Genomic DNA, 26,716 nt, shown 5'->3' with positions numbered 1-26,716 from the left:
TCATTCTCTCTCAACTTCACCTTTCTTCGCTTGACTTTGTATTTATCATGTCAGTTGTTTTGTTTAACATTTTGCATTCTTGTTTGTTATGCACCTTTTTAATCTTAGCAGATTTTAAACCATCTGCCTCGACTGGAAAGCACTTTGGGTCGACTTCTGTTGTTTTAAATGCTCTGTAGCCTATAAATAAAGATGACATGACTTGACTTATTATCGCCCTGGGGCCCCAAGCAGGTTCATAAGGCCATGTTTGCTCCTCTGTAAAATAGTAGTAAAGTTGGCAGCTCACCTGGTAGCTCAAGTGGCAGCTCACCTGGCAGCTCAAGTGGCAGCTCACCTGGTAGCTCAAGTGGCAGCTCACCTGGCAGCTCAAGTGGCAGCTCTCCTGGTAGCTCAAGTGGTAGCTCACCTGGTAGCTCAAGTGGCAGCTCACCTGGCAGCTCAAGTGGCAGCTCTCCTGGTAGCTCAAGTGGTAGCTCTCCTGGTAGGTCACGTGGTAGCTCTCCTGGTAGGTCACGTGGTAGCTCACCTGGTAGAGCGTGCGCCTCACGTACTAAGGCTCTGTCCTTGCCGCAGCGGCCGGGGTTGATTCCGATCCGCGGCCCTTTGCTGCATGTCATCCCCCTCTCTCTCTCCTACTTAGCTTTCTTCAAGCTGTCTTGCCCAAAAACTCATCCTAAAGTAGTAAAGTTTACAGAATAACAAACACATTGTTGAAACTGACTTGGATTTACATAGACCCATATTTGTTTAGCTTCTTTTTTTACTTCTTGTATTGTTTATTTAGTTAGTTTCTTCCTGTTTCTTCCCATCTTCATGGCCAACTTGTGACTTAACTTGATTGTTTACATGCTGACACAGCGGCCTCTGCTGGTCGGGGTCGGGTCCTACAGTCGATCCTCTGCTCCTATTGTACTCGCAACAAAGGAGCAGAACACACACACACACAGAGACACAGGAAACACAAAGGAAAGCATGCTTCCCTTTGTTTCACACAGTCTGTTATTTCAGAACAAGCCCAGTTGCGACACTGCTGCTGTTGTTGACAATTTAAACTGACACTTTCTTTATTCAACTGAGAACAAATTGTTAAAACCTGCACATTTGCAAAATGTTTTTGCGATAAAACATTCCAACAAGTATACCGATCTAACTTTGACTTCTGAACTGTTCATGATACAGTGAAGGCAGTTAGGTAATCATTGGATGTATTCAGAAGTAGGGACAGAACGATACACTCAACTCACGATTTGATACGATTCGCGATTTTTTTAAATCCACGACACGATTTTCTCAGGATTGTTTTTAACAGAATGAGCTGCAGACTAATGAGTAAAAAATATTTCTTTATTCATATTAACTGTACAAAAAAGCACATTTGTCTTCAAATCAAAAGTGCAAGTGAAATAAATAAAACAAATGTACAATTGGATGTTTAAAACAAATCCAACATTAAAGTAACAAAAAAATGACTGAAAAATATCTCTTCAGATGAATTATCTAAGAAGAAGTAGTGATGTCTGAAGTCAAACAAGTGAAATCTAAAGTAGATTACGCACCAGGACGTTTAAAAATTGCATCGTGATTCTTTTTTATTTTTTATCTCAACAGGTTGTAATCTTTATTTCTATCCATTTCTGACCGATTCACAGTGCATCGTTACATCCTCAGTATTTAGTGGTGGTAAACTGAAACTACTGAAGTTGCAAAAACTGCAGTTTCTCTATAGTTTGAATGTTCAGTTTAGGTTATTTTAGTTCTTTAATTATACATGTTCTTTGCTCTCTTACATTCAAACCGAATGCAGTAGAAATATATTGAAAGTGTGGTCTTGTTCAACACTTGAAGTATACGTCAATGTTGCGCTTTTTTTGTATTTGCGAAAAATCACATACATATACAAACACACACAAACACACACACACACAAACACTAGCCCCCACAAACATTTGTGTAGAGTGTCCCGAGGGTAGAAAAATATTGTTTTGGGTTCTGGGCATCTTTATTATTGCTCATATTTTAGCTTTTCCAGGTTCCTGTGCTTGTTTTCTTGATTTTAATCTTTCAGGTTTTAAGTTTTTTTTATGTTTTTTTTAAGCCACATTTGTTGTTCTTGTTGTTGTGTCGTAGCAGTTTGATTTTAAATAGTTTATTTTTTGCTACTTTTATATATTTCTTCTAGATTCACTTTGTCTCATATTCTCGTGTTTGTTCTTCTTCTGAATAAGTAAAGGATGAAAAACTGTTTATACCTCCTCTCCTCTCCTCTCCTCATCTGCTTTCCTGCTTTTCTGTCCTTCTTTCCTCTTCTTACTTGTCCTTTCCTCTCCTCACTTTCTTGTCTCCTTTCCTCTTTTTTCCTTTTCATTTCTTCTCCTTTCTTTTCCGTTTGTCCCACTCATCTCTACCTTTTCCCCCCTTTCCTTCCTCTCCTCTTTTATCCTCCTCTCTTCTGTTTTAAGGGATTGACTTTCGTCGTATTTATGATGAAAAATGTTGCCGCTGCGAGTCCGATCGGACAGCAGCAGATCACGTTTACAATAATCCACGTCCCATTTCTCAATATTCTCTAATCTTTCCAATCAACATTCCTCCTTATTCTATATCACTATAGCATAATCTATACTAACCCCTTCCTGGCCCAGAGCAAACGGCCATTAACGCCTGGATAATCCTCCGTAGCTCGGACACACCACATCTTGTTGGCAGCTCTTCGCTGTCCATCCGTCTGTCAGACAGACAGACAGACAGACAGACACACACACACACACACACACACACACACACACACACACACACACACACACACACACACACACACACACACACACACAAGAGAGATCTTCACACCGAATTTAAGCACCAAAAGATTTATTGCGATGTTTATCAGGCAGGTTTGGTTACAAAAGTCAAGAGGACTCGACATTAAAATCTAAATCTAATTTCTTACCTACATCCAGGATCATTTTAATTTCAATTCCAACTATAAGCACAAAATTAAACTGTTGAAATAACTGCCCGATTCTGACATAAAGTCACATTTACATCAACACAGGGCCGGTAAACAAAATCAAACATTAAAACAGAGCTACAAGATGGAGAATTTCTTTTTGCCAATATCAACAACTTGGTACCACACAAGACAAGATGCCAAATTCTTCCACAAACGAGGAGTAAAAATCCTACTCTCCTTCCTGCCTCCTCATCTCTGTTTCCTCATATTTCCCTCTCAGTTTCCTCTCCTTCCCTTCTTAATTTCCCTCAGTTTCCTCTCCTTCCCTTCTTAATTTCCCTGTTTCCTCTCCTTATCTTCTTAATTTCCCTCAGTTTCCCTCCTTCCTTCTTAATTTCCCTCTGTTTCCCCTCCTTCCCTTCTTAATTTCCCTCAGTTTCCTCTCTCCTTCCCTACTTAATTTCCCTCAGTTTCCTCTCTCCTTCCCTACTTAATTTCCCTGTTTCCTCTCCTTCCCTTCTTAATTTCCCTGTTTCCTCTCCTTATCTTCTTAATTTCCCTCAGTTTCCCTCCTTCCTTCTTAATTTCCTTGTCAGTTTCCTCTCCTTCCCTTCTTAATTTCCCTCAGTTTCCTCTCTCCTTCCCTACTTAATTTCCTTCTCAGTTTCGTCTTGTCCCTTCAAACAGAGAAACAGGGAAGCGACGGAGGAGGAAATGAATGAGAGAGATTAGCTGCTGCTGACAGACAGTTCCTGCTGATCCCTGCTTTGCCGAGTCACCATAATCTCGGCCTCTAGACGTAAGTTTCCACACAAGACTTCATGTCCTCGACTCGAGCCGTTAATACACACAGACACACATGGTGATAATTGGACTAAACACTTTCTTTCACTAGCCCCCTTTCTCTTCCTGGAAACGTTTCTCAGGCTACATTTACACTGCTACTTTTATTTAAAAACAAATATCTTTTGCTTCGTTTACGCCTTGCGTCGGCACTACTCCGGCTTTTTTGAGCCCTTAAAACGGAGACATTTGGAAACACTGCTGCCCCCGTTTTGGTTTGAAAACTCAGAGGTTGCTTTGGAGTCTGGACGGACACAAACGGAGACCTTTGGAAACGACGACGCACGTCGGTCGGTCTCATCGGTACGGTGGGTTTACAAACCTTTCAGTAACAGTTCCACCTCGTCGTCGCTCCAAGCTAATGATCCCTGGTCTGGTCTTACTTTTCACCCTTGTTGTTCTTTCTCCTAAGTATTTTCAATTTATATATCTGTGATTTTTAACCGCAGAGTAATGTCAGACAATCTGCTTCCTGTTTACACCGGCACGCACATGCCCAGTGTGTGTGAATGAATGGTCATGTGATATGTGTTGTCAGACGTCTTGATATGGACGCAGATTAGTTCTGCTACTGGTGCTAAAACTCTTCGAGATCGTTTTTGTCTCAGATGTAGCCTTAGTGGACGATCACTGGCAGTTTAAACGTCACATAGTTTCCTGTCATGTAATAGATCAGTCTTAACGCTAACGCTTAGCGTTAGGTATTTTCACTGCATAGCAACCATCATGACGTAGTCGTCCTCTTCAGGTGCGGATTGCTGAGTCATGACCCGGACGTAAAAGATCTTCACCGCCTTGTGAAACGCGCTTCAGGTCCTTTGACTCGTTCGTTGTGATGCGAGTGCTAAGAAAAGAAAAGAGCAAGCGGGAAGGACAGGGAATCCATTTCTTTCTTAACTTTGTCACATTGAAGATGCAATTTAAATGCAAACATAATTTTTTTTTAAATAATGCATAACATTACCTCAGTTTTTCTTCTTTGCCAGCTGTTCCTGTTGATGTTTCTCGGCTTTTCGTTTCTTGTACTGGGCTATCTCAGCCACCTGTAGGCCGTGGGCCCCTTGCCTGGTGACACACATGCACGCACACACACACACACACACACACACACACACACACACACACACACACACACACACACACACACACACACACACACACACACACACACACACACACAGACACACACACTGATCAAAAGATCAATACTAATTTCATGTCTGTACATTTAGTACGGAACTAGAGCAGATAGGTGATTAGCCTAGCTTAGCATAAAGAATGGAAGCATGTGGAAACAGCTAGCCTTGCTCTGTCCAAAGTCTTAAAAATACACCAGTTGTCTTTATCCACCCCGGCAACCCCATTGTGATGTCAAGAGAAATAGTTCCAACAACTCCCCGTAAAAATGTATGAATGAAACAAATCAGATACAACATTTGGCACCGAATACACTAAAACCAGCAGCGGGTCCAGATTAGACTAGATAAAGATAAGATGAAGATAGCCTCAGTCGAAAAATCTGAATACTCTCTGTTTTTTTTATTCTACTTTAAGTTTACAAATATTTGGTATACCTGCCTTTTTTCAGTAGATTTCTCCCAGTACTATTTATGAGAGTCTTTGCAAATAACATTATTCATGTCGGAGGTATAATGTCACTTTGTTTCTTTTGTTTGGTTTATATAGCACGTTGGGGACATGAATGTATATGCAGTGACATCAGAGAAGTATAAAGGTAATCAGCAGCCACAGGTACAGGTGTGGGGCAAAGGGGAAGCAAACAGCTTTTTAGCGTGTCAGCAGTATTGTTTGATTTGGGTTTAAATGGAAAGCAGAATAAAACTTACCTGAAATTAAATGAACTAAACTGAAATGTAACTGTGCTACTGTGAGCATACCGTCATTGAATAAATGGGTCACAGCACTCAAAGTTATGTAATGTATTTTTTTGGCAGCCCAGAACACGTGTCTCCCTTTCACGCACCACATTGGCCTAATGCAGTTAAAAGACTCTGTAATTAATAGAATATATATAATCCTTTTCACTGTTAAGTAGGTCGAGTCAGGTGTCAGTTTTTGCAGGGATGAGAAAAAAAATACGCCATCACACAATAGATAAGCAAGGTAATAATAAGCAAGGTTCTGTTTCCTAGCAACCAATACGGGAACGTCTAGCACACACGTGAGACAAATTATCAATTTAGGTTTAGGTTTGCTTTTTCTACTTTTTGTTGCTTTTTCTGAAGTTTCTGTCACTGTAGAGTCTTTTGAGCAGACCTACTGTACATTGGCCCAATGCGGTGGGAAAACAGGGAGAACTTGCTTCGACGCGTGTTCTGGGCTGCCAATAATCAATGTCCATACAATCCATACACTTCGGTGCTGTGACCAATTAGTTGTGAACTGATTTGAATCCTTCAGTTGTCCAGTTGTTTCCGTTAAACTCCAATAACAATACATGCTAACACGCTAACACTTACGCTAACATGCTAACACGTACGCTGACACCTTTCACACGGTGGAAAGCTGTCTCAGTGACCACATACAAAAACTGGCACCAACGTAGTATATAAAAAAACAAAACAAATGGCTCCAACAGTCACTTTTGCAGACATTTTTGGTGTTTTTTCTCCCAATATTTTTGCCACATTTCCAAAGTTTTTTGGCACCTTTTCGTTTTTTTCCCGATGTTTGTCGCTGTTTTCTGTGATGGCTAAGTTTATATATATATATATATATATATATATACAGTACAGGCCAAAAGTTTGGACACACCTTCTCATTCAATGTGTTTCTTTATTTTCATGACTATTTACATTGTAGATTCTCACTGAAGGCATCAAAACTATGAATGAACACATATGGAATTATGCACTTAACAAAAAAGTGTGAAATAACTGAAAACATGTCTTATATTTTAGATTCCTCAAAGTAACCAGTCTTCTTTTTTTGATAGCGCTGCAAACCCTTGGTGTTTCTCAATGAGCTTCATGAGGTAGTCACCTGAAATGGTTTTCACTTCACAGGTGTGCTTTGTCAGGGTTAATTAGTGGAATTTTTTCCCTTATTAATAAAAAAGCAAAGGGTGGCTACTTTGAAGAGTCTAAAATATAAGACATGTTTTCAGGTATTTCACACTTTTTTGTTAAGTACATAATTAAGTACATAATTCCATATGTGTTCATTCATAGTTCATTCATAGTTTTATATATATATATATATATATATATATATGAATTTTTTTTCGATTAACCCTCCTGTTGTCCTCGGGTCAAATTTGACCTATTTTCAAAAAGTTTCTATATCAGAAATTTGAGTTTCTTTCAACCAAATTTTCAAAAGAAATAACGTGGATGGCTTCTACAACGCCCATCACAAGTTTTATTCAATTTCATAGCATTTTAAATGCTATGTGTTGAAAAAAGCTGTGTGCCATGTGTTGAAAAAGTTAAAATTTTGACCCAGAAAAACAAAAAGTTGCATGGTCGACGGGAAGACAACACAAGGGTTAAATGAAAAGCACGTCAGTAAATTAAACATGTCTGGCCCTTGATGTGATTCTCATTTTTCCCAGTGTGGCCCTTAGTGCAACTGAGTTTGACAGAAGATGAGATTGCTTGTTCTTATCAAAACAAGGGAATTATTTTTGGGTCAGACAATAGCGACCAGTGCTGGACTCAGAACTTGGAGGAACTTGGTGAGAGCAACAGCGTAAAAAGAAAAAGAGGAAGAAGAACAAAGGAGAAAGGACAGATGTTCCTACCCGCACTTGACCTCTGGAGGAACAGGAAGTGGCTTGCTAAATCCCTCTCTCCCGACAAGCCAGTAGGTCTCCTCCACTACTTTCCCCTGAGAACGAGACAAAGACAAACTGCAGCGACGGACACAGAACCTCATCCACGTGCAGAAATCTCCTCCTCTAAATAAGTGTTGTACCTTGACTTCCTTCCGGCCTCTCAACTCGAGCTTGTAGCCGGCATTTAAGTCCCGCAGCACCTTCACAGTACTCTGGTGGACGTGGATCCTGTAGGCTGCAGCCAAACAAAAAAAAAATGGATGTTATAATCTTTAGGTGGTTGGGAATATATAAAATGACAACAAGAAGAAATAAAATTCAATAGGACTGCAGCTATAACTTTTGTACCTTTTTAAATAAGATTTAAATGCAGGACACTGTAGTATTGCAAATTTTACTTTAGTAAAATATCTGAGTACTTCTTTCACCTCAGGCAGCTAATGGTTATTTTCATTATTAATCAATCTGCTGGTTATTGTTCTTGATTAATTCGTTCACTTTAATTCGTTCTGGCTATAAAATGTCAGACGAAGTGCTTGCTTTATCCGAACAGTTTGGGAGGGCAATCCCTCCAAAATATTCAGTTTATTATCATGTATGACAAAGAAATCTAAGAAGCTGGAATCAGCAAATGTTTGAACACGATTAATTCATTATCAGAATGATTGCTGATTTATTTCACGTCAATCTAATTGTTTCAGCTAGGGATGATTTGTACTCTTCTTCGTCAAGTATTTCATTCACAGGATATGCCAAAAACCAACATTACCGTCTGATTATGTCATCCATAAACAGTTATTTGTTTGTACATACGTAACCCAGAGGACTCCATGCGAGAGGCGGTGGTCACCGTGTCTCCAAACAGACAGTAGCGAGGCATGGTGAGACCTACCACACCTGCTACACACGGACCTACACACACACACACACACACACACACACACACACACACACACACACACACACACACACACACACACACACACACACACACACACCGAGCTATTACTTTTTCAGTTGGCTAAGTTAACTAGCTAGGGTCTAAGTTTGCAAAAGACCCACATAATACATTTAATAACATGGCCATGCAGGGATATGCTATTTTGTGTATTATTGCTCACACAACACTCCTAAAACCAACAATATATTGTAGTGTGGATCAACAGAGGTACATTTCCAGGATAATAGTCTGACATCCGGCGCGTTCCGCTCTCCGTGTTTTGCCCTTCGCTTCGGGAAACAGGTGTCACTGCCCGATGTGAGTCGAGTGCAGATGTGAGTCGCGCATGCTCAGATTTAAACGGTTTACGGCATAACGTTGTGTCTTACTGAAAGTTGTGAAATCCATATTATAATAAACGTTTCTCTTTACATACAATAACAGAAGATGATATGATTGTTTGATTGCTAATGTTAGCTCAAAATGCCATTCAAGTGACAGCCTTTGTTGTGTTTGATTGCTAACTTGTAGCTAGCAGTCATTTCAAAAACGTTTTAGCTATCTACGATTGTTAGATTGCTAACATTAGCTCAAAACGCCATTCAAGTAACAGCCTTTTGTGTTATCCGTTAGCATCTTGGAGGCTACTCGTCGCAAAGTGACGCATGCGCGACTCAAATCTGCGCTTGACTCACATCGGGCAGTGACAACAACAGCAAACTTCGAGCTAGCAAGCTATACACGCTGAAAATGGCATAGTGCAACAAGGCAGGCCTGCTTGTTTCTTTCGTGGAATTATTGTAAAGCTTTACAAAGAATATGTTTTATTACGGTCTTTACTCTCTAACTGGGACGTTTCAGGGCCGATTTGTGCGATTGCTGTGGACGAAGAGTTTAAAGTTGACCCTGTACTGGTTTGGTGCTACAGTATATTGACCCAGTACTAGGTACCACAATTTACCCAAATTGACCCATAACTCTTTAGCAATTTTATTCTGCGCTCCTTCCTGCCACACCTGTGTGTAGTCCTATACGTATCCTGACAGGAACGTCTGGCATGTGTCTCATTTTGAAGGTTCCCACGGCGCTCAGGATGTCGAGGGCCATGTTGGCTATCTCTGCAGCATGGCGGTTGTCGTTGGCGACAGGAAGACCGGACGCCACCATGTAAGCATCACCGATAGTCTCCACCTGGAGTGAAATAGAATAGAGTGAGAAAGACTGTGATCTGAAGAGATTTACTGCCCCGATATCGATACTAGGGATGTAACGATACACTCATGATTCCATACAATTCATGATATTAAAACCACGATACGATTGTTCTCAGGAGTCTCTTTTTTAAGATAATTTTTTAGGACATTTTAGGCCTTTAATTCCACAGGACAGATGAAGACATGAAAGGGGAGAGAGAGGGGGAATGACATGCAGCAAAGGGCCGCAGGTTGGAGTCGAACCTGCGGCCGCTGCGTTGAAGAGTATATATATATATATATGTGCTCCTGCTCTACCAACTGAGCTAACCCGGCCACGTTCTCAGGATTTTTTTAACAAAATGAGCTGCAGACAAATGGCTGAAAAATATTCCTTCATGTCTATAAACTGTGCAAAAGAGCAGATGTGTCCTCTCATTAAAAGTGCAACTTAAATTGTATTTTATCTTAAATAACAAAAATTCAACAAACCCCTCATCAAAATAAAAAAAAATAAAAATTCATATAAATTAACTAAGAAGACGTCGGGACGTCTGAAGTCAAACAAGTCAAATCTAAAGTAGATTACGCCCTAGGACGTTTAAAAACTGCTTTGGGTTTAATTTTTTTATCTCAACCAGTTGTTATCTTTACACATTTATATGGATTTGTAAACGATTCACGATTCATCGTTCCATCCCTAATTGAGACAGAAGAGAGATTTAAACGCTGCACCTTGTAGACATCGTGGTTTCCGATGATGGCGTCAAAGACTGTGTACAGGTCGTTGAGCAGGTCCACCACCTCGATGGGTTCGCTGTGGGCCGAGATGGTGGTGAAGCCGACGATGTCGCTGAAATAAAGCGTCACGCTGTCAAAGTGCTCCGGTTCGACCGCGCCGCCCACTTTCAGAGCCTCGGCCACAGACCTGCAGCAGGGGAGAAAACTCAAGTCTGAAACATGTCTCTGCTGTTAAGAAGCTTGAGTCGTACGGATAGAAAGTAGGGCTGCACAATGAATCGTTTTTATCATCAACGCGATATCAACTGGCGCAATAAACACATCGTGAAAGGGTGCGACATATCGCCAAAGACACTCAAGAGATTTTCTGTTGAAAATGTTAGTAGAAAACTGCACATTAAAATGTAGACACCACTGGTTTATTGGCATTTCTTTAAACCAATCACAATGGTCTTGGGCGGCACTAAGCTCCGGATGGAGCCACGGCGTCGCTGCAAAATAGCCTCGGGAAGGAACTAGTTTTGGTGGAACATGTGTACGTTCAGAAGTTGTTTTAGTCGTGCAACAGAAAACTCACATGGGACGGATAGTCTAGCTAGCTGTCTGGATTTACCCTGCAGAGATCTGAGGAGCAGTTAACCATAAATCATAAATCCACCGGAGTTTAGAACGCCAACACAAAGAAAGCGGAAGGTAACGGACATCAGGCCGAAAATAGTGGCACCAGAGCAATCCCGGAGGTGGAAGTTCGTGGATATACGTAGACCAAAATGTACCTGTCATTTTTTTGTGTTGCCTTTTATATTTAATTCAATGTTAAATGTATTCAACAAAAGAATGTTGGAAATGATTTCCTTTCGTTTGTTATAAATATAACAAGCAATTTGTTGTATTTTAGCAGAATACTGAAAGCAGCAGAAAGGCAGAACTGAGTACACTTTAACATCTGTTTATTTATCTCACGTAATATCGTTATCGCAATGTTCAACGACGTTATCGTATCTTCCCCCGATATCGTGCAGCCCTAATAGAAAGGGTCATTCGGTGCCCGTATGTCTGTATAGGTTTGTGTTTCTACGAGGTGCGTTTGTCTACGTTTACTCACGGAGGAAGCATCTGAGTCAGCAGCTTCTCCGTCTTCTGTTTCTCGATCTCCAGCTCCTCCGTTCGCTCCCGGATCAGCTCCTCCAGGTTAGACGAGTACTGCTCCAGCATTCGCAGCATGGAGTCGATGATGTTGGTCTTCTTCCCCTTGTTGATGTTCTTAAACTGAGACGAAACGAGAGGAGAAACAAGACATAAGTTGAAGTTTAATAGATAAATCAAGAGCCCATTAAGCAGCATGTCATCACCCCTAAAATCATCAGACTGAATCAGTTCCCAAACGATATTGACTCTCAAATTGATTTTACCAAAGAAAAATAGACCATTTCAATCCAATATGATTTTTTATGATGTTTTACACCACCAAGAACACTTAAACTTTTCATGACGAATGCCATTTTTAAAATGTGAGCAAGGAAAGGGACAACTGTAGGTTAGTTTAGTACAAAAGATTTTAAAAGATAAAGATTTTAAAGATAAAGATCTCAAAGATAAAGATTTATTTAAAAAAGAAAAAAGAAAGTAACCAGCACCAACAGTTCTTTATTTGATAAAACACCACTTTGGCAACCCAATATATCAGTTTAACGCTAGCTAAAATTACGTTTTGTAGCATGTAAAGGTAGACATGTGGTTCAAATTAAAGCAACATGTTGTTAGAACTTTATATCTACCCGATCAAAGATCTCCTCAAAGGTCGGTCTCTTCTCTGGCTGTTCGTTCCAGCACTGTTTCATCAGCTGGATGCACTCCAACGGAGCGTAGTCTGCACTGACCACGGGCCGAAACAGAGGAGGCGGCTTACGTATCTTCTCTATTATATCTAAAACAGAGATAAACATTAAGTGTTTGTGTGTGTGTGTGTGTTCTTTGGTAGCCATGCCAGCAGTTAGGATGAAAATGTCGGTCAGACAGAGAAACGCAGACCAAAAAATGTACCCTAAGTGAACAGTGTTACAGATGGGTTGACCCTGATACACCTGCTGATTTGCTCCCACCATTATCTTGTTCAGCTCAAACCTTTCCTGTAACTCCCTGAAGAAGGCTGGACACTGACACACTGAAAAAGTGATGTTTTTAATCTGATTCTAGTTGGAATGTGCCAGATGTAATGAAAGACATTTTATCGTTTGTTCTAAAGTCGAGTGCCTTGGATTGTTTCTTGTTGCTCACTGGATATGTTGATGCCCCCCTAACAGAGAGCAGAGTCTTATTTTTTACAAAGACTTCCAAAAAGCTCTCTAGTTCTTCGGTTTTTCAAGACTAAGGCTGTGTTCGAAACTGCCTACTCCCGGGCTGTAGTACTTGGATCCGGACTTGAGATGTTTTTCTATTGTCTCAGACTTGTCATGGACTCGTTGGTATTTGGACTCAGACTTGTCTCGGACTCGGCCATTAGACTAGCCAAATATTCTAGTTGGTCTCGACCGAGTCCAGCACTATATGCGTTTGTTCTAAAGTAATTTCCTCCTTCAAAGCAAAACCGTTGATGACGCCTGCTCGTTCTGAAAACAGGTATTAGTTTAATTCTAGTCTATATCCACGACGTTCAACTTCCGGGATTGCTCCGGTGCCGCTGGAAATTCCGGCGGATGCCCCTCTTTTCGGCCGGATGTCCGTTACCTTTCCAGCTTTCTTTGTGTTAGTGTTCTAAATTCTGGAGGACTATGGTTAACTGCTCCTCAGATCTCTGCAGGGTAAATCCAGACAGCTAGCTAGACTATCTGTCCAATCAGAGTTTTCTGTTGCCCGACTAAAACAACCTTTGAACGTACACAAGTTCCACCAAAACAAGTTCCTTTCCGAGACTATTTTGCAGCGGCACCGGGGCTCCCATCCCGGAATGTTGTGTGGACTAGCAAGACCTTCCTCCGCAGCGCTGTGGAGGAAGGTCTGGCAAAGCGAGAATAGTTTAATTTAAAATCCATCTAGAACGGGCATCAACATTGGTCGCCTTGTATATGCCTGGCTGCGTCATATAACTCAATCATCATTTCTCCTGTCTCGGTCATAACTGTCTCACATTTGGACTCGGTTTTGACTTGGACTCAAACCTCTTTGAACTCGGTCTTGGCTTGGTCTCGACTAGTCCTAGTCTTGGCCTGACAAAGGTGGACCCAACTACAGCCCTGCCTACTACATACTAGCGATGACCTTGCCTGTGGCGGACAGGTCCATCATGCAGAAGGGCGGCCCTCTGACCACCACCTCCTGCATGATGATGGCGAAGCTGTACACATCTCCAGACAGAGTCCCGTGAAGCTCCGGCTGACCGCTCCTCAGGTTCTCTGGAGCCGTCCACAGCAACTCTGGAGGACACGCAGAACGCCGTCGTTAGTTTGCTACTGTGGTGAAGAATCACACAAACGCTTCCTGATCTGATGCGATCTCTCACCCTCTGCAGGTGTCTCCATGTAGGGGAACCTCTGAGCCTCCAGAACCGTGTTGTAGCCGTAGTCTGTGACCTTCAGGACAAAACGCCCATCCACCACGCAGTTACGGGACTTGAGGCGAGTGTGGCACACACCGCGGTGGTGGAGGTACTTCATTCCCTGAGACAGAATACAAGTCAGGAGAGGTACTGTAAGCATCAAGAGCTGTAACTAAGTAACGGATCTGAATACTTTCCACTCCACTGGTTTTAGGGCTGCTCCATTATGGAAAAAAATCATAATCACAATACGTTTGGTCAATATTGAAATAACGATTTTTTTTTAATATGATTACTCATTGACTTTTGGAAAGATGTTGCATTTATTGAACTTAAAAAATGGTGAAACAGTTAAAGTTAACAGTGAAAACACCTTGAACTGTGAAATTTCCCTTAGAACTGTTCCCATTTAACTTTACTGAATACCCCATAAAATAAATAATATACAAAATAAACACAAACTAGCATTGTGCACTTTTAAAATCTTTCAAAACGCAATGTGCAAAATAATTGTTTTTCTCAATTTCTAATTGCAGTTATTTTGACTGATATTGCAATATGATTTGACATACTTTTTACAAAAAACTTTAAAATGAAAATGATTATATTATGATTTTTGCGAGGATCTGTACCAAACAAAGATGTTTTCTTGTGTCTGTAGAATATGGACACAGAGGCCCGGACATCTCTGCAGCACGACAATATTTAGTTGAAAACTGATTTTGACACACTTTTTGGCGATTTGAAAATTGCAGTAGGCCATTTTGCGATTTTGATAACATTTCGATGAATTATTTCAGTTTTCACTCTTAAACAGACCAGTCTTGATGGGCTGAAGGAGAAAAGGTTGATTTTTTTTTTTTACCCGAGTTTCCATGCTGCCCAAAAAATTTCACATCCCACTCTCCCATCCCGTTTTCCCGCCATGCCATACTGTGGTGGCAAATTTTATTTTAACCATTTGTTTTTGCTAATATTGACCATTTGTTTAAAGATTGTTTTAAACCTCCACATAATCCTGTTCCTTCCTGTAGACTTAAAGGCACCAGTGAGAAAGCTGGCCTTGTAGACTGTGAGCAATAGCATAAGTTATTTTCGCTAAAGAAATTGCAGCTCCTCATTTGTTTATTTCTCGAAGATAAAGTGAAGAAGGCTATAACACTGTCTGAACCGTATCTCTTTCTGTCTCCTGAGATAAGCAGGTGTTTAGTCTAATGTAGGAGACACAGGAGCAGAATGGAAGGTTGTAGAATCATCTGACTGTCTATGGTATTTTTTAGAAAAGTGGCAGCATGCTAAAGATATTTGAAGAGGGGTGGCTTAACGGAGTTTCTTCACTATAAGATGTTTTGATTTTTAGGTTTCTAGTTAGGAAAAACATTTTCAGTTGTGCTGCGTGTACCTTTGAAACTGTGTTTTCTCCATTTGCAAATGTAAATAAATACTCAAAGACCAAACTTTGGTTTAATTCTCAAACAGTCGTTATTCGTTTTGATTTTATCATGAATATCACTAACTCTGCTGCTTCAAGGAAAACTTCCACGACAATACCGACCTTAATCAAATCCAGCAGCAGCGACGACTTGAACATCCAGTCGAGTTTGACGTCGTCGTTGAGCACCAGGTCCTCCAGACTTCCTCGGGAGCAGAACTCGGTCACGATGGCAAACACGCCGCAGTCGTGAAAGAAGCCCAGGAAAGGGTTGACATTCTCGTGACGCATGTCCTTCATCTGCAGCCAGGAAACAAAAGTACTTTATGATCTAGGCTGGGAATCACAGGGTTCCTCACCATACCATACACCAGTGGTTCTCAAACTTTTTTCAATAATGTACCCGTTTTGAATTGTTTCTTTAAGCCTTTCTTTAAGTACCCCTAAACAGCGCTAATCATTTTCGAGTAGAAAAAATTGTGTATATAAACAGGAACAGTACAGCGCTGTCAGCGATAGACTTACTAAACAACAGCCTTGTAACTGAAAAAAAACCATATAAATGCTAATGAGAAAAAGAGACAAAAACTGTAAAAAAGACAAAAACTTGGAAAAAGATGGTAGAAAGAAGGAAGAAAGTAAGGCATGAATAGGTCAAAATAGTATCAAAAACTTCAAAAACAGTGACATAAGAAGAAAAATGCGAGAAACTTGTAAAAAGTAGAAGGAAGGAAGGCAAGATTAGGTCCAAAGAAGGCGACACAAATGTCACATTTTTGGTAGGAAAAAACTAATTCTACATAAAGAGGAGCAATGTTCTGGACAACAGCCTTGTAACTATTAAACATTTTGTTAAATATCTCACGTACCCCCTGCAGTCCTCCAAAGTACCCCTAGGGGTACACGTACCCCCATTTGAAAAACACTGCGATACACCATACATGGCTTACGATTACCATAACATCTGTGTGTATTTTTCTTTTTTTTTTTTTGGAGCGGAGCTGCTCGGGAACGCAAAATGAATTTCAAAATGACAATAAAGTTGTATCGTATTATTTATCACGATACAGCAATTCGGTGATAATCAACAAGTGCTAGACAATCCTATAAACCAGGGCTTCTCAAAGTTCGGACCCGACCCATACCTTGTGTTATGAATACAATATTATGTCCACTTAAATTTTGAAATACATTTTCATCTGATTGATACATTGTTAGTAATGTTGACTATAAACGAAAAAAAAACTTAAAAAAAGGCAACAGAACGTTGCAAAACCGAAGATTGTTTTTGTTTTAAAAAGACATTTAAAAAAAATGACGAAGCAACAAACACTTTCTTTTACTACATGCAGCAAAGAACACTGCTGTACTTTTTCTGCATGAAGCTAAAAAAGCCGACCGAATGTTTTTTGTTATTGCCAATCGTTCTGGACCTTTGACTTCTGAAAAATCAGATGCGGACCTTTTGAATGATGCGTTTGAGAACCCCTGCTACCTGTATCAATGATACATCATGGAATCGGTCTAACTATGAACACAAAATGCCTGTGAAAAGGTTAAGAGCAGGTTTTCTCGCTTTATTCACTGCAAATGCAAACAGCACAATTCTGCAGCACAAGTTTTTCAGTCTGTAAATTAAAATTACAGAACAATAGGTTCTAACTATGGGTCCAGACTTTGGACTTTTTTCCCCCTCAAACTGCTGTCCGCCATCCCGTTGAAAAACTCTTGTGGCTTTCTTTGTTTCACAACAATGCCACATACCAGTTCAAACACTTGGCTGGTTTTGGGGTTGATGCGGCTGAACGTCCCATTAGGAAGTCTCTTCAGCCAGGCCCAGTCACCCTGGAGGAGAGACAACAACCACACATCAGCTTTCTTACCTTTTTCAAGCTGCTGAACTGCACTGATGCTGCCACATAAGTTTATGTTATGTTATGTTATTTTTACACGAAAGGATAATTCCTGAGAAAATATTCCCAAACTATCAAAAGTTTATGTTGGATAAAAACCAGGGCGTAACTTTGGGTTCAACATTGGGGGGGTTGAAACATCAAACACTACATTTTCTGGGTTGTAAACCCTCCATTACGCCTATGATAAAAACATTAGATTTTGACTACTGTGTTACTTTTCTTCAGGTTTACAGTTTAGAAAGGACTGAGAGGAGTTTTGTTATTGACCTATTTCAATGAAACTGACTGTGTCACCTCGAAAATGACGACGTTGGAGTTCTCGTAGGTGGCCGGGGACTGGGAGGAGACCTGCGACGTGTCTGAGACGCTCCTCATGCCGCTCGCCCTGCTGTCATCCATACTCAGCTTCTATAAAGGAGTCAAAGTTCAGGATGTGAGCTTTGGTTTTTTTCATTTTAGGCCTTTATTCGAAAGGACTGCTTGAGATGTGAAATGGGGGAGAGAGAGAGAGAGAGAGAGAGAGAGAGGGAATGACATGCAGCAAAGGGCCGCAGGTTGGAACCAAACTCGCGGCCGCTGCGTTTAGGACTGAGCCCTTCGCACATGGGACATTCGCTCTACCAGGTGAGCTATCCAGGCGCCCCCAGGATGTGAGCTTTTAAACAGTTTTCTTTCCCCCACTGTCTCAGTAACACAACAACTGCCAAATATGATGTTTAATAAATGTCTTCACTTATATAAATGAGATGAATTGAAAAGAAACATCGCATTTTGCTTCCTCTCGCGTAGTTTTACTTCTACAACAAATACAAGAAAAAGCACCAGTCAATCGGATAGTGGCAGACCTTGTTGCTAAGCGACGGGTTGATGAATGTGACGTCAGCCAGAGTCAGCAGGATCCTGTTTGGACCCTTAACCTGTCGGATCTGATGGATGCGTCGCCTAGGCAACAAGAGAGGAGGGGGAGACAGCAGGATAGAGTTATATATAGACTCATCACTAACTAACTGAATGACTGACTGACTGACTGACTGACTGACTGACTGACTGACTGACTGACCAACTAACTAACTAACTAACTGACCGACAAGCTAACTGACCAACTAGCTAACTGACTGACTGACTGACTAGCTAATTAGCTGGCTGACAACTTCCTGAGGAGGGCAGTAATACATCAAGTAGCATCTAAACCGCCATCATTTACAAGAAGAAGAAGAAGAAGAAGAAGAAGAAGAAGACTAACTTGCAAACCATGGTCACGTTTTCCTATCAACTTTTTTTCTACCTCAAAGTAATTCATTTTAGTTTTAGTTATAGTGATATTCCAGACCAACATGACTACCTGATGCAGTAAATAGCTGCCACTCCAAAAATAGAGGCGGCCATCGCTTCGAGGAACATGCTGATGGTCGAGAACAAATCCACGCCTGAAACAAGGAAAAGGTTTTTTAAAAGATGTTCTTTCAGATTTGATGAAAAGATTAAATTAAGCGTGTCTTTTTATGGAAATAAAGACAAACAAATTGAAGAACACAAATCTTATATGCAGAAGGATTTTAAACTGTTGACACTATTTTAAAGTAAAAAAAAAAAGACTGAGATAAACAATCCAAGCTAAACAACTGTGTGTGTGTGTGTGTGTATGTGTGTGTGTGTGTGTGTGCGTGCGCGTGCATGCATGCACGCGTTGCTAACCCCCAGAGCAGATGACTCCAGGAGTAAACCAGCAGGAGGCGTCCTTCCTGGGTCCGTAGCCGCGAGGGAAGTGGATTTCTCGACCAAGGAAATGCACCATACCGGCCTCCATGTCGATCCTGTCAATCAATTCCACCGAGTTATTAATCCAACAATAACACCTCCATTCTTTGAGTAGAGTAAAGGCACACATTAGAACAAAATGCAAGTCAAACTACAGCCTGAAAAATTTGTGTTTTTTCTCTTTCCCCCACTTTACGGTTTTAATTTAACAAAACTCCAGTTTTTTTTTAAGTTTATCGACATGTTAAAGCCTAGTTTGACTTTCTTTTACCTTACCTTACCTATGTGCCATTGAATATTTCATTCGTTCATTTGCTTCTCTCTCTCTCTAACTTTAGTGCTCATTTACTTGTATGTTGGCTTCAGCTCCCAGGAGAGTCCGTCCGTGTCCAGTATGAGGTATTCCAGCAGAGCTGCTCCAGAGCCGTTGGTTTTGATCGGGTGGCTGAAGCCCTGCAACGTTAATACGATATATAGTTGGAACAGCCCTTTTTATTTGGTGCTTTTGTCCCTCTATCATGCCAGAGAACGTTAATACTGTGAGAACAATTATATGTGGCTAATTAGTTAACTATATAGTGTCATTTAGTCATTAATTTTAAGGAAATTGAACAAACTGAATAACGTTCAACTGTTTATTATTAATGCTGCACTTAGTTTTAAATAAAATTAGACATTTTTGGGTAATTTAACATTCTGTAAAAAATTCTTTGGTCCCAAATATTTTTTTCAAAACTTCCCACAACGGGCTTGTGACTAACGTTAGTTGGTATCTAGCTGCTACCTGAAGTAAACCATATCTGGTGTAATTTCTACTGAACATAAATTCAATTTTCTGAGATTATAGGTGCACTTTGAAATACTGTCTTATTCACAATCCTATTGTTACCTGGAAGTCCAGGTTGTGGGTGTGTCTTGCCAGGTTTCCCCCAGACATCCACTCCCCAGCTTGGCGGACGCGATGCACCGCGTGAGCCATGAAGAGGACGGAGCTGTAGATGGTGCCGAAGAGTGGAGACACCTGCAGGACACACAGACAGATCAAACTGCTCAAGGAGAATCTCAACAGAGCACCAAAGCCCTCCACCACGGCCTGAAATGAACACCAAAACACGCGCCAAATGCAGGTGAATTTTGCCATTGGCGGGTGAAACTGTCTACCTGCCACGTTGGCGGGTAGCCAATGAGAATTGAGTAATTCATTAGTTGTTTTTTCCACTGTTGTTCTTTCACATACAGTATAAACTAAATCTGCCATTTTCTTGGATTTGAGCTCAAAAATGTGGCGGCACATTACTGGGATGAAGACGCCGGCTGAAAAAAGCAACAGACAAAAAGTTGAGGATGATTCAAAGAAAAGTAAAAGAAGACGTTGAAGTGGACAGTTGCGACAACGGCCAGGTTCGTTAGTGGCTGATTTACGACAGCAGTACAGAAAAAATTTACTGCAGTGACTGTCGTGTGTATGGCTCAGAGAAAGAGAAAGTTAAAACCTTTTGTAGTCTCGCATTGCTAGACCTTCCTCCACAGCGCTTCGGAGGAAGGTCTTGCTAGTCCACACAACATTCCAAGATGGGAGAAAAACGCGCTCTGGTTAATTGGCATTTTTTTAAACCAATCACAATCGTCATGGACGGTGCTAAGAGCCCAGCGGAGCCCCGGTGCCTCTGCAAAATAGCCTCGGTAAGGAACTTGTTTTGTGTACGTTCAAAGGTTGTTTTAGTCGTGCAACAGAAAACTCCGATTGGACAGATAGTCTAGCTAGCTGTCTGGATTTACCCTGCAGAGATCTGAGGAGCAGTTAACCATAGTCCTCAGAAATCTACCAGAGTATAGAATTACAACACAAAGAAAGTGGAAGGCAACGGAAATCCGGCCAAAAAGAGTGACAACCAGCGGAATTTCCGGCAGCACCAGAGCAATCCCAGCAGTTGACCGTCGTGATTATAGACCACCCTTTTGTAATCTGGACGAAAAAAAGAAATTGGCTGGTAAAAAGCCTGTGTGGCGGATTCTCAAATCACACACATAGACTGTTAATATTAATGGACGAAGCATCCGGTTCGGCGAAGTGCTGCAAATGCAAAAGTGCCTTAAACCTGCATTCTATCTGAATCCCAGCAGGGGTTGCAAAAGGAGTTCAGTTTATCTATCTGTCTATGTCTATGATTAAGGAAACACTTCTCACTTGATTTATTACCTCAGTAAACATTTTCATAATGAGATTATTGTCTAAATCGCTAGTTTTAAGTCTTCTGCAACACAGAATGATGTTAATTTTTTGAATTATGGTCTCGTTGATTTTAAAATCGGCGATAAAGCAAGGGGAAAAATTGTCAAAATCGTCACATCCGCAACCAGGATGGCTGCGCCCTTAACGGCAAACTCAACGACTCATGGCACATCTCCACAAACCAATGGGTGACGTCACACATGCGCTGTCCATTAATATTAACAGTCTATGATCACACACCATAAAAGTCGACTTCAGGCCCTGGTCAACAGTCCCACACATCACCTGCTGAGGCTTCAGTGTCCGGGCCAGCTCTCCCCTCTCCATGGCGTCGCTGTAGGCCTCGTAGAAGGACACCTGGGGTGAGTTGATGGTCACGGTTAACACAGCGTCGTAGGCCCGCAGCAGCTTGCTGTTCCTCTTCAGAGCCGGGTAGGTCACGTTGCGGTAGGGCAGGCTGTAGAGCAGGGTGTCGTAGGGCACAAAGACCAGGGAGCCGTCGGTCAGTTGCATGTCGTACGCCGTCTCCAAGAGCTTCTTCTGGGCTCCACCGCCGATCAGTACGGAGTGCATGCAGAGGATCACAACTAGCACCGGACATGATAATGAACTGCAGGTTTAAAGTTTCTAACACTGGAGAACGGACATTACTGATCAGGATTCATTCAATTTAAACAATAAGGAAGGAAGGTAGGAAGGAATAATATGTTTTGTAGCAAGGTCTCTTTTTTACTATTTCAGTTTTCAATGAAACATACATAAACTCAGAAAGACTCAGAAAGAGTCCAAGTCCCTTCCCTGACCCACCTACTTACAAACTAAGTAGGCCCTATTCAAAAGGAGTAGGTGATTTAAAAAAGAAAAGAGGCAATGTAACTTGTCCTGACGAGCAGTGGCGTATCAATTCAGATTAGATCTGCTATATGAGTTGAGGTATCCTTATAGGCCAAATAGGGCTTCCAAATCTCGAGAAATCTGTTATATTCATTCCTAAGAGTACATGTGATACTTTTAAGTGGAAAACATGATTTAATTTCCAGAAACCATCAATAGGGAGATGGGAATCGGACTTCCATGTCATGACTATGAAGCTTCTTTTGGAAGTTTCTTTAATGTGCACTGGTTGTAAAGGGTTGTAAAGTTGCCTAACAGCAGTTTTGTGGATCTGGTGGGAAGGAAAATCCAGTAAGTGTTGTCATGATGTCACTGAAATTATTCAAGAATGTGCCAGATCTTTTTTTTTTTTTTTGAGGCTCTGAACATCAGCAATAGACTGGAACTCACCTCGTATTTCTGCCATCTTGCGGAGCTTGGTCAGAGTTCGTCTGATGCCGTGAGGCGTGTTCTCCATGATACTGACCAGTCTGACTGGCAGACCGTGGCTCCTCAACGAATCAGCTACCTGGGTGGGACAGAGGCAGGCACTTTTCCCCCCTTCATTTCTTAGTAAATTAAGTGTTAAGGTGTCATAATTAGGCATTTAATGTCCCAACAAAGTGTCACCAGTTTTATTGGATTTTTAAAAGATCTAGGCAGCTACTAGAAACCAATAGCAGATTTTTTTTTTTTGAAATATTCAAACCTTGGTGGCCGTCTCCACCCAGATGTCCTCTGAGGAAGAGATGATGCCAACGTGGGCCCACCTGAAGTAGTTTATGATGCTGAGCAGCACCCAGGTGGGCCTCGGCATGGAGCGGGCAAAGGTCGGGTGGCTCCGAATATCGTCCAGCTCGTAGCCAACACAACCCCAAGAAAACAAAGCCTGGAAAAGAGGAGGAGAGTAGAGGAGATGAGACCACACATACAGCATCTAAAGTCCCTCTGAAATGCCGTTCACACAGAAACCCAACCTACTTTGTTCCAGCCTTTGCTCAACATTGAAGCAGCGTCACAGTAGCTGGGGTTGGATGGTCCGATGTACCCCGAAGCCTTCGTGTGGAAACCGATGAACTTCTCGAGCGCCTTTGATGTCTCACATGGCTCCTAAAGAGTGACAGACAATGCATAGATTAATCAATGTACCAATCAGGCAGTGTGTGTACAAAGCCTCTCTCATCTGTTATATGATATCTGTTAAATCATAAATTGTATCGTAAATTGTAACACTGTTTTCCTTTCTGAAGATGTATCTGCTTGAACCACTGCTCCTTTCCTCTTGAGCCTCTTTCTTATCTATCTACTCTCACGTAACCGAAGTGAATGGAGCGATTGTTAGACAATGTCTCATTAAACTTTGAACATTGTGTACTGAACCCTGCTTCGTGCCGCTTTGTTCACCGAGTGCTTCTTACTGCCGAACCAGGAGATGACAGGATACGAACCACAAAACAACTGTGATCAGATCAAATTGTTTCATAACTACTTTGATTTAACACTGAGACAATTCCTCCAAACTATACGACGAAATGGTCATTTGTTTCTATCCTCTAATACGACCCACAGGAGCGTTTTCCGTCCTCATATCTAAACCAGAGAACATCGGTCGTGGTTTTGAACTTAAAGATCGCGGTTTTAAACACGTCTTTAACGTGGAATGGTCGCGTTTGGTGGTTATGTTTAGGCACAAAAAAAGAATTAGTTAAGTTTAGAAAAAGATTGTGGCATGGGTTAAAATCAGATGATACTTCACTTCCGCTTCTTTGAAATTTTTATTTTCAAACGTTACTCGAACCCGTCCTGGGTGAAAGTCCTGTGTTTGTTTGAACCATCCACCACCCCAACCACCTTACTACCTGCTTTGCTCCAGTCATAATCTAGGGGCACCGCCACTAGAAACGTAAATATGAGTCGTAATTGCTGCTTGAACAAACAAGTTATGGGAGCGTTTTTCGGGGGAGGGCAGTCTCGGCTGAGATCAGCGTCGTACCTGCAGCACAGTGTAGTCGAAGGTTGCAGCGTAGGACAGCGAGCGGTCCTTGTTGATGCGGTTGACGGCGAGCTGTGCAGCGACACTGGGGAGGGCTTTGGCAAAGAGAGGGTCGCACCCCCACGGCCCCACCACCCCGACCTGAAACCAGGCCGCTTGTGCTGGGCAGGGCAGTAAAAACAGGGAGGCCAGGAGGCGCAGGAGGAACCTCAGGAGGGATGGACGGAGCAGAGGGAAGAGGGGGGATAAAGCAGGGGAAGAGGAAACAGAACAAAGTTTGGATGCAGCAAAATGGTCGACGGGAGAGAAGTGAAGAAGAGGAGGAGGAAAGGAGGATGGGTGGACGTCAGGAGCTTTGTCTGGTGTCTGCTTCCATGTTTGAAGTGAGAAGAAGACGGTGAAGGCGCGGCACTGTGGTTGCATCTCAAGTCTCAACACCTCCAGAGCTCACACGAGCCCGGAGGAAGATGGTGTGAAAGTGTGGCTTCCCTGGAACAACAAAGGATTTGGAGAAGAGTAACGGTGAGGTTATTTTGTAGGGATACTCTGGGAGAGACAGTAGGCAGTCAGTGGTGGAAGAAATGAAAGTACCCACATCAAAATGTACAAATACTGGCTCTGTGTCACTGCAGCGCCTGGGGCTCCCCGCCCACCTGCCGTAAAAAGTCAGCCGGAAAGGCCCTAACATACCAAGGAGATCATCGACCGATGGTGAGCGTCTGTCACCTTATAGTTGTTGCGGTGTGTCACGTGGCCTTCATCTGCCTTTTTTTTTTGATGCAGACAGATTCAATCTGCGTCTGCATCCGTGCTGGTGCGAGAAATCCATCTGAGTGGCTTTTCAGCTTAAGCAAATTAGTACACGAGTAGAAAACTGAAGTGCGGAAAGCAAACAAATGACTGTGAGAGCGCACACAGAAGGCAGTTCTAATTTTGCATGTGGTCTGATCAATCTGTTCCAGTGTCATATTTTGGCTAAGACCAAGACGACGTGGGGCGACGTCACAGTCGGCCTTCGTTGCCACTAGCTCTTTGCCGTCTGCCTTAATGTGTTGGTTTGCGTCATCTGACAGACTTTTTTTCTTGGGTGCATTCACACCAAATTGCAGCGAAAGTTAGACTGTGGAGATTGTGTCTCGCTCGGTCAGCTACAGGATTAAGATGTACTGAATCAAAATCCTCATGTCACTAAGAGAAGACAAATCCTAGTTGTTCGAAGAAGAATGAAAGGAGATATTTCCCCAGTAATAGAACTTTTGCTCCATTGACTTTCTGGTCCAGTCAGAAAGACTGGGGGGAAATAACACAAGTTGAAGTTATTTTATAACCCTAAAACTTTCAGGGCTTTTGAGTAAACAAAACGGGCTGGAGCCCCAGAACACCCCCCCCCCCCAAATATACTTGATCAACAAGCAACTTTTAAGACCCTCAAGAGCCTTGAATAAGGGTGATTCCTAGATGTTAAAATAGGTTAGAGTACTAGGATCCTACTAGTACTAGTACTAGGATAGAGTACTAGATGCAGAGTGCTCTAGCGTCAAAACCAATGAATGTTTTCATGTCTGCAACTTCAGTCATTTCAGACACAAATACACAATCGTTCTTAAACAGATGGATTACGTCTTCCGTAAACAGCATTGTTCATATTTGCATGCACTTGTTCTATGTTCTCATTCTCATACATTTTATTGTATACTCCTCATGCATCTGATTCTTTTCATTGATTAAAGGACTCCTACCAAGCATTGATGAGACAAGGTAAATCTTCTGCTCCAAAGTGCCACAGCGATGGATATTTTCATCACTTCCTGTTTGGTTCACATCCAAAAGGCAGAAAAGTTGGAAGAAAAAAAATCAGGAACCAAGTGAGTGGTACTGCCTTAGACACACACGTATCACAGTTGGTGTATCTCAGCTTGTCCATGTGTGTGTGTGTGAGACGACCTAGAACGTGTGTGACCTGTCCTGTAAGATTATATCAAATCCAATCAGGACCTCTGAAGAGATAAGCCGCACTGACTGAGGTGAAGGGAACATGATGATCATTATTATTATTATTATTATTAACTTTCACTTAGGAGGTCAGGGTTCGAGTTGGCCGTGTAGAATTTTAAATACTCCCTGGGGGTTTTGGGATGGTGAACATATTAGTGTCATTAGATTTTAAAAAGGTGAAAATAGCTTATTACCATATTTGACAGCCCCTCCAGTGGGTACACTTTGGTGACCATATCTACATGAGCTGAGGTCAAGTGCTTTCTCTAACAGCTGGTCCTATGTGTTTAGGATGTCCTGTTGCTAAATGACAAGCCTTCAAACATGTACTCGAGGTTCAGAGGTTAATGTTATTATAATATATTAATATTAACAGGAATGATCTATCCTCTTCAGACTGACATAATGCTACTCTCCAGGTTGAGACATTTCCAACAATGTGTTTAGTCTATATTCTCGACGTTCCACTTCTGGGATTGCTCCGGTGCTGCAGGAAATTCTGCCGGATGCATGTA

General features: G+C 41.7%; 2 protein-coding genes and 1 long non-coding RNA gene across 3 annotated transcripts in view; 1 reads left to right on the top strand and 2 right to left on the bottom strand.

The window, feature by feature from the left end:
- The window catches only part of LOC120573135, a 563,511-nt gene that overhangs the window by 420,260 nt on the left and 116,535 nt on the right, over nucleotides 1-26,716 (top strand). The window lies entirely within an intron of this gene.
- LOC120573092 (myosin heavy chain, fast skeletal muscle-like) overlaps nucleotides 1-26,716 on the bottom strand; it is a 697,218-nt gene that overhangs the window by 587,706 nt on the left and 82,796 nt on the right. The gene's annotated exons all lie outside the window — the stretch shown is intronic.
- gc2 (guanylyl cyclase 2) lies at nucleotides 2,855-26,146 on the bottom strand. Its single transcript, XM_039822547.1, has 25 exons — nucleotides 25,946-26,146; nucleotides 24,207-24,695; nucleotides 23,195-23,323; nucleotides 22,923-23,102; nucleotides 22,625-22,742; nucleotides 21,626-21,927; nucleotides 19,997-20,128; nucleotides 19,457-19,560; nucleotides 19,045-19,163; nucleotides 18,692-18,776; nucleotides 18,195-18,291; nucleotides 17,644-17,757; nucleotides 17,198-17,278; nucleotides 15,557-15,733; nucleotides 13,966-14,122; nucleotides 13,730-13,879; nucleotides 12,245-12,393; nucleotides 11,572-11,735; nucleotides 10,461-10,653; nucleotides 9,549-9,723; nucleotides 8,406-8,504; nucleotides 7,733-7,827; nucleotides 7,560-7,645; nucleotides 4,761-4,861; nucleotides 2,855-4,640 (listed from the first exon to the last, which is right to left on the bottom strand). Exons 2-24 carry the CDS (start codon nucleotides 24,627-24,629, stop codon nucleotides 4,762-4,764), a joined length of 3,429 nt encoding a protein of 1,142 aa, XP_039678481.1. The 5' UTR covers nucleotides 24,630-24,695; nucleotides 25,946-26,146; the 3' UTR covers nucleotides 2,855-4,640; nucleotide 4,761.

Source organism: Perca fluviatilis, chromosome 14, assembly GCF_010015445.1.
Source record: "Perca fluviatilis chromosome 14, GENO_Pfluv_1.0, whole genome shotgun sequence".
Lineage (NCBI taxonomy): Eukaryota > Metazoa > Chordata > Actinopteri > Perciformes > Percidae > Perca > Perca fluviatilis.
This window is presented reverse-complemented; position numbering and strand designations above follow the sequence as displayed.

Excerpts from the sequence above, each read along its gene's own strand:
- gc2 (XM_039822547.1), bottom strand. The coding sequence starts at position 24,629 with ATGCAACCACAGTGCCGCGCCTTCACCGTCTTCTTCTCACTTCAAACA. Across the intron at positions 18,292-18,691 it reads GCAGCTATTTACTGCATCAG|GCGACGCATCCATCAGATCC; the intron begins GTAGTCATGTTG and ends CTTGTTGCCTAG. Across the intron at positions 4,862-7,559 it reads CCTCCAGAGGTCAAGTGCGG|GCAAGGGGCCCACGGCCTAC; the intron begins GTAGGAACATCT and ends GTGTGTCACCAG.